This window comes from Nipponia nippon, unplaced genomic scaffold (assembly GCF_047370975.1).
Source record: "Nipponia nippon isolate SJK-2023a ecotype South Korea unplaced genomic scaffold, ASM4737097v1 scaffold_11, whole genome shotgun sequence".
Classification (NCBI taxonomy): Eukaryota; Metazoa; Chordata; class Aves; order Pelecaniformes; family Threskiornithidae; genus Nipponia; species Nipponia nippon.
In genome coordinates, this window is record NW_028262302.1 from 12,002,125 (window position 1) to 12,010,761 (window position 8,637).

Genomic DNA, 8,637 nt, shown 5'->3' on the forward strand with positions numbered 1-8,637 from the left:
TACTCAAAGCCTTAAAGCACTGTATGATGCTGTAGGATAGTGATACCAAAATAACTTGTATTGCTTTGTAAGAAGATTTTTTTCAGGGTGTTTACTTTTGTTATCACCTGCTAGTTAAATAGTCTATGGTCTTTAGCAAACTATGGTCACACAGTCATGCATAATCTATAGGTTATCAGAAAGACAGAGAACTGAAGCAATTTAAAGATCTATTGAATGCATCTCTTTGGGGGCGGAACTGAGGAACAAACAGAAGAAACATAAGCATGTTTCTCCAATGAAGGACTAGCCAACTAAACAGATCATCATCTATTAAAGATACTTACTTCATGAGATGAAGATATTTTGTAATATGTCCATAAGATTATTTATACTGTGCTTTAGTTTTGTTCACAGAGGAGGACGCTGATACATGCCTGAGGAACCAAGGAGAACATAAAGATACTTCATTTTTTTTCAATATGCTCTAGGTTATGTGCTTACTTCTAAAAGGTAGAAAGAACATCATGTGCTTGAAAACAGTGAATTCTAGTTGGAGGCAGCCAAACTTGTCTTCATGTCCACTCACTTTTTTTTCAGAGCATTTTCAGCCTTACCACAGGTATACTCTTTTCATTCTGCATTTTCCGCATCTCTGGCAGCAGATCTGACCCTGTCACACTTTGGGACCATTCTTTTGTAACCTACATTACCTGAAGCAGCTTTCCTTTGTCTCTTCTTGTTGAGTCTTTATTTCTTTTCAAATGTCCTCTAAAATTTCAAATAGGAAACTCAAACAAAATGCTAGACCTAACTATGTCTGGACTTTTAAAAAAAATTGAACCCACACCCAGACTTTGCAGCTGATCACTACCCCTATTCAGGACTCCAGATACTAAGTGCAACAGGTTTCAATCCCTTTCATATATTTTATATGTCATGGCCCTTGTCACAACTCCAGCTTCCATTTTAAAAACAGAAAAATAAAATGAAGCCAGGCTTGTGAATTCTCTTCCACCTATTTTTTCCCTCTATACAGGTTTTGATAGCAGATTCTATCACCTTACTGGCTTTCATTTCTACTTCCAACACGAAGATATACCCACATTGAAATTTCCACTCTAATCTCAATACCTTACCAGTTGTCTCCTATGCTTGTATTTTGGGACATCTGAATAACACATAATAATACATACATTTGGGACACTTTGCCAACAATAAGATTTGTAATAGCATAAGAATTGTACTAGCAGTTAAACAAAAAAATGAAATCTGAATTCTTGGTCTCAGCATTCCCAGACCAAGGCAATATCCCCTAAATTCTGTGTTTCATTAACATGGCAAGAGATTCATAGTTCACTTTTGAAATATCATTTTGTTTACATAATCTTAGTTAATGTTTGATTGTAACTGTGAAAAGCAGCCCAGAAAGTATGTTGGGAGAACAATAATGGTCTGTAGACTAAAAAGGATCGGTACTACCACCCTGAAGTGCACAGGTATATGATATGTGCTGTTCTCACTTGTTGCTTTATCTCATTTGGGTAACCAGTGAGAACTGCATGACATGTTATTTATGAAAGTCAGTGGGTTCATCTTAGAGCACATTTTCCATTACAGTTAAAATGTTTTTCATATACATGCTTCATAGACAAACAATAGAAGTATAACCAATGTCTCTGGAACTAGAATATAAGCAGCCTCTGTCTGACAAAGGCCAGGTCCCAGGATGTTTTCAATTTCTTACAGAAAACAAAAAAACAGTGGCATTCCTATAAAAGAGGTATTAAAAAGGTAGTATTTAGCCTTTTGCTGAATGTCACTTCTTTTACATAAAAATTCTATTAAAAACAGACAACTGTTGAGCATTTATATTCTCTGCTTTGGCTTTTGCTATTACACTGAGATTATTACAAAATAAAGGTTAGGCATTCCTATCACACTGAATTCTGTAGTACTCTACCTGTTGAATACTAGTGTGTTTGTTACCCTTTTCTTATCTTGACCTCCTCATTGCTCCCTCCCCATTTCATTCCAGGTACTTGCCCTATTTACAACAAAATATCTAGGGCCCTTTTTCTCCCAGTGATTCCAGGCACTCCTTTACTTTTAACTCAGTAAAGCCTGCGGGGACAACACAGTTCTGATACATTTAAAATGAAGAATCTCGTGTTGCTCACACTGAAGTGAGTGGTAGAATTTCTAGCTCTGGATTAAATCAAGAGAGTAAGAATTAAACTGTATCACCATACATATGCACTCTTCTGTCTGAAGCTGATATAGTCCACATGCTAGCTACATAAATCCACATATGCCAAAAGCTGAACCAAAACCTACCCAATTACAACCAATACCATATATCTTTCTCGCAAAAGCAAACTGCATCACTTCAGGTCGCATCAGTTTTCACGAGTTGCCCAAGGGACTTTTCAGTCCAAAACCCTATTAATGGATTACTCTTGTATATATGTGGCAAAAAATAGCATTGGTATTCTTCATTGAAATAATAATTCTGTCTTAACCTCTCCCACTGCTGACAATTCTACTGCTCTCCCTGTCTTAGACTTCCAGTTTCACATTGCTTTTGATTCTTTTCATTCCCCTTTTCTCACAGTATAGATGATATCTTAATGATACCCTACCTTTCATCTTTCTTACCTTGACTAGAGTTCAGTCTTTCCTCACTATTACTAAGAAAGTTGCTGTCCAGTCTTTCACTCTGCCACTTTCTTATTACTAATTTTACTGTTCTGAATCCTTAGTTTTTCCATTTCCAGGGCATCCTAAAGACAACAATGATGAAACTAATAGCTCGCTCTGTCTTTCTTCCTCATTAGGGTCCACAGTATTCATCTGCCTCCCCTGCAGGCTCCACATAGCCTTTAGTAAAGTTCTGATTTCTTCATTCTCTTTTATTTGTTTTCCAAACTCTTCAAATTTTCCACCTTACTGTATTTGGCACTATTGCGCCTACACCATGCACTGCCAGGAGCGTCCTCCTGTTTAGCCAATTTCTATTCTCCTTCAAACCTCTCTTTTAAATAAACTCCTTACAGTTGTTCTGCAACCCATGCCTATTAAGCACAGCAGAGTCCTGGTCTATCAGATGGGTCAGTAGACAATACGATTTTGTGATACAAGTAGTACATGGTCAGTACCCTGCTCACCATGCGCCATTTGCTGGGATCGGAGCTACTTTTTACACATTATAGCTTTCCATAGCAGTCTTCTTACACTGAGCTACTAAGAACTGACTTACTAGTGCAGAAAGATATTGTCTACCTCACAGTTGCACTCCACTTCTTTGCATATATCTTCTTGAAAACAGAGGACAGAAATGAACACCTTCATTCTACTCATCTATGCCTTTATAATCAAGTTTGCCTTCTGCATTGGTCTCTTTGAATGAAAGCACAGAAAAAGCAGGAACTGCAGCAGTTTGTAACATTCTGCAGGCAGTGTCAGTTTAATTTATACTGAGTAGCTGATGCTGAAGATTTTTCCAATGAACAGTCATCAAGGGATGATCCAACTCTGATACTTGCATGAAGGCGTTTGAGACTCAGCTCAGTTGTCCCACATATAGGTGTCCAGAGCTGCTTGAGGTGTCTCAGGTGAAGTGAGATATCCTATGGCAGGTGACACAGGACCTATGGAAGACTTGAGCCCCTCTGGAGCGGCAGCTGGGGAATATCAAAGGTCTCTAGATACCTCTAATGGGAAACTCAATTGAGCCTTTAGTGTCTGTAAAGAAGCACAAGTAATACTAGTTTCCTCTAGTTGTAAAGTGCAGCGATAACCTTATTTCTTAATTGATGTGATCTGTGTATGATGACAGGCTGTTTTGCTCCCTCCTAATTGTTTTAGCATTTGATTGCAATACATATGCTCTTCTTTCAATAGCAGATCTTAGATTGCTCTAAACAAGTTAATTATATTTCACAACACCCTTGTGCATTAGGGAAGTATTAATATTCCTGTTTTGCAGTCAAGGAAAAAGGGACGAACAGAAAGGGTAAGTGGCTTACTGAAGGCTAAACAGTAAGTCAGTAGCAAAATCTGAAGAGGAACTCCAGACTCTCAACCACAGCTTGAATTCCCCACAGACCACTAACTCCCACACTAAATGTAAGGATGTTAATAAATGCATGATTTTAGGGTTCCAAACTGCAGAAAGCCATCCTACACAAATGATGTCGTTGTGAAAGGACGCAGGAACTTGTATCAAAACTTCAGAGTTCCAAAAGGTCAGTGTCGCAATAAGCATCTACCTGAAAATTCAAAAGGCTTTGACAATCCATATCACTGCAATGACAGCAAAAAACTGCAGGCACAAAGGATGGAACAAGATTGAACTCCATTTTCTGCCTACTAAGAGCATCACCAAGATAGACATCCTTCCCTTGGAAAAGACATCTCACCATCACCCTGCAAGACAGTCATGCTTGGGGATAATTTCCGAGCATACTGGAAACAGTATCATCTACCCTTCTTTTCTACAAAGAAACAGCAATTTTAAGCAGATAATTCATAGGAAAAACAATTTATATTGCTGTAACATCCAGATGTCTCAGTCAGGATAAGGGATGCACTGTATTTTAGGTACTGTATAAAAATATATGTGCAAAGAGATTATAAGCCAATTTAAGCACAGACAACAGGTGGGTGTAACAAACAGCAGGAGGAATGCAGGAAAGAGGAGAGATGAGAACAACAATTACAAGAACTAATGTCTTCGTATACTGCTATAAACCCAATCTCATATTCTGAAAAGTATAGATGGGAAGTTGTATGAGGTATGAAACTAAAAATCTGGTCTTTCACTAATTTCAGTTATTATTGCCTTACCTGAATTGCACCAAATGGGAGAAGCAAAAGTCAGTGATAGGCAGATCAAATGTTTTATGATTGTGTATATCCAGGCTGACTCCACCAGTAACACAAATGGCAGGCTTGTTTTTTAAAATGTAAGGCCAGGTAGTATGAGACCCTGTACCCCTACTCAATGTGTCCAACTCTCCCTAAAGCATTCTTGAGGTGCCTGCTTGGGTCTTTTACTCATTTCTTACCCCATTCACTCACTGTATATGCATAATATATTTTTTCATCAATATATATGAGATTCTAGCACATATTTCACATTGGATTGTTAGGGACAAGTCCCAGTGGCTTCTGGGATGGAGTTTGATCTGTTTGTTAATGGGATTATATAGTTTGATTGCCTGGGATAGTAGGGGACTTCACTGGAGGAATCTGGACCCTATATACTTCCAGGTTTATGAAATATTTGGTTTATCTGGAAAACACACTCAGCATTTACAGGGAACACATAGATATACTCTATACCCAAGACAAGTGAAGATACTACACGACAGGATAAAAGCACAGTTCAGACTCCATGTCCTGCTTGTTCCAGTTTAATGGCTGAGAAATCAGTCTCCCATTAGCTGTCTGTCAGACACCATCTCTCATGTCAATTCTATTCTTTTAAACCTGTTCTCTCCACAACATCTTTCTATGGTATATTGATCTTTGCTGATGTGAACTGAGAATACCAGTTTTATGCCAGATGAAAGCTACCAGCAGACTCTAATCTATTTATCTATGTAAATATTTATACTTCAGTCAGCGTTATGGAGTTTGAGCATTAATTCATTTCAATGACTATCATTCTGACCTGGGTTCAAACCAGCAACATTATCAGTCTCAAGCCAGCCATGTCTCCACAACAAGGGCCCTGGCCTTTAGAAATGTGTATAGTTTCTAGAAAATATTGCGTGGAATAATCAGATCTAAGCAATCTTTGAGATACCATTGCTCTCACTTACATCATTGGACTGCTAGCTTGCTTGCCAGGAACATCAGTTGATGTATTTCAAGTACTGTTAGCACAAGTTAGAATAATTCCTACGAGACAAAACTGTGGAAACTGCACGTTCTCTGTCTGACGACCAGAACAGGGCACGATCATACACACTTAAATGAGCCTGGTATTTGTGTGTGAACATTAACTGGGCATGAGCTCTGCTTTTAATACTTAGAACTCTTCGTATCCTTGCACCACCAGCTTTCTACATGTTGATTTTTGTATCTGAGAAGAGCTACTTCAGTTCTTAACTCCAAGGATATCACATAGGATGCAAAACATAACATCATCCTTCACATGTACATGCAGAGAACAGACTACATATGTGACTGTAAATCAAATTAATTTTAGGGCTCTAAGTGATTTGGTGTAGATCTTTGCTAATATTTATATGTACATAAATACATTTTCATTTCAAAAAGAATGGAACTCTGATCTACCTTGCCTTCTACACACATCACTAATTCTTCAGTGGGACTATGTGAGTACAATGTCATTGCACTGTTCCTCTATTGGTTGAAGGATTGGGCCTTAGACAGCTTTTCCTTACCAATTTGCCTTTTTCCATTCCACCAAATTTTATCTATTTCCTGAGTCCCTTGGAGAATTAGAAATTAACATTTTTTTGCTTCCTTCCTGGCTATACATTAGCATCCTTGCTGCCTGGCTAATGAAGTCAATACACTGAGGGGAAATAACAGGTAGGATTCTGAAGTCCTTAGCAGGGATTCAGCTTGGCAGAGAGAAAACCTGCTGGGTTTGAGGTCTTTTACCTGTTACGGTACTCTATGGTTTTGAACACATTAGTAAATTGTGACCAGCCACCTGTTGGATCCATATGCTTTAAAGCTGATTGCCAAGCAAAAGAGCTGCATACAGAATGCCATCATACAGCCTCCTGTGTGCCTTGTCAAGGGAAGGGAGGAAAGCGCTTTTTGCATCAAAAGGCATTTTGCAATACATAAAATGAATTAAAATGAAGCAACAGCAAAGATACATTCAGAAAAGCACCCAGGAAGAGCAAGTTTTCACCGCACAGAATTTTGGCCCTAGGATAAGGATACTGTTATTAAAATAATCAAATCTCTGTTAGCGCTACTATCCATGCATTTGTTGTGAAGCTGAGGGCAGAGGAGGCTTATGTGTCGATTTCAGCCTTCACCTAATTAAAGATGTAGTAGGGCTTAAACTAAAGCTTAATTGTGTATCCTATTCAAAGAGCACATCAGATCTGCTCAGCAGAAAGATGTCTGTTCTGCTGTATTCCTTCTACACTAGCAGAAACTGTTTCTAACGTTTCATTTTGTAGACATGAGGGCATGGAGGATGACAGACAAATTGACCACTAAAACCAAACCTGCGGAATAAAGATGAATAATCAAAGCCTGTGCTATCACTTCATACTTCCTGCAAGCACTGCTGTGCAGTGACTGGCTGCCAGCAGTTCTGCTGCAAACCTGAGCATATGGCTTCAAGTTGCTCTGCTCTTGTACTGATGCACAGAAATATGACACACCAGTATACAAATTACCAGTAGTGTTTTTTTCAGTCACTTTTTCTGTAGGTTGCATATGAACCTCCTCCCAGTGCCAGGAAAGGAGAGCATTTCATTATGGTTTATTTTAAAACACCACTTGGATCGTTTTATTGAAAACCACTGCACTGGCGTAAATCCTTCCACCATCACACAAACACACTCCCCAAGACAGACTCCAAACCTAACTATAGAGTTAATCAAACTATCCACTTGGGCTAATCAATTGTTAACAGGACAGAGTAAAGAGTCTAAAGGTTCCTTTGGGCTCCATTATTTAATATGTCTTTTTATACCATCCACACCATGAGTTATATTACAGCAGCATTTTGCTCCAGTTGCTTGCCAACAAACATTTGCCATCGAGGAGCCCTGAGCAAGCAGTCACATCTGTGTCCACTCCTGTACCACCCATTTAGCAGAGACAATGATCACTAGAAACAACAAAGGAGCCACAGATAAAACAAACAATGCTGTAAGCCAGAGACCACTGCCATCCCGGGCAAGTTTGCCGTGGAAATACTCAAGAAAAAGGGAGGGGAGGGGAGGGAAGAGAGATATCCAATATAGAACTATAAAACTTACACCTAGAAGGGGTTTTACCCACGCACCCACCCAACCCCACATCTGAGGAGCATTTTCTAGCATACTGCTAGTATTGAGTAAGAAAGAGAGCAGTGCACATGGGAAGCAGACAAGCATCCATCGTCTCCTCCCATTTGGAGTCAAATAGTCTCCTACAAGTCACTAGACACAAGGAATAATAATAATTGTTATTATTATAGTAATGATAGTAATAGAGAATCACCAACCTTGAGGATCCCAGTTGACCTGTTTTCTTGGAGTCTCGATTGGAAATTTCATCGCTTCCTTTTTGCACAGGGAGGAAAAAGAATTAAATAAATTCCCAACCTTCCTGTCTCAACGCTGCAGTCAAACAAATTAATTTCAAATTATAGGGAGCCTGTGCTGTATGACTGAGGGGAACTGGTGGTTGCCAAGGAAAGAAATACACAAATAAATCAAAGAAGGTGGGGAGGGGCGGGGAGGGGAGGGGAGTGAAGGGGTTTGGACCGGCGAGGTAAGGAGGGGTGCAGGCACCCCAGCAGAGAGGGGGAGAAGGGATGGAGCGAGGACCGGAGAGGGTCTGGGGCGGGGGGGTGCGGGAACGAAGCGGGCTGAGATGGGCAGCGGGTCCAGGGTGCTGCTGGCTGCTGGGGAGGCTCCCGCAGCTGGCTCGCCCAGTCCACCTGCAGAT

General features: G+C 39.8%; 1 protein-coding gene across 2 annotated transcripts in view; it reads right to left on the bottom strand.

Annotated features, from left to right (window-relative positions):
* The window catches only part of KCNK10 (potassium two pore domain channel subfamily K member 10), a 68,192-nt gene extending 59,900 nt beyond the window's left edge, over nt 1–8,292 (bottom strand). Inside the window, exon 1 of one of the 2 annotated variants that reach the window (XM_009475908.2) lies at nt 8,192–8,292. In XM_009475908.2, coding sequence (XP_009474183.1) covers nt 8,192–8,243 — 52 coding nt within the window. In that variant the 5' untranslated portion in view covers nt 8,244–8,292. Of the gene's footprint in view, nt 1–8,187 lie in introns of both variants that reach the window. The other variant, XM_087746990.1, reaches the window with a different exon arrangement.
* Nucleotides 8,293–8,637: the final 345 nt, after the last annotated feature.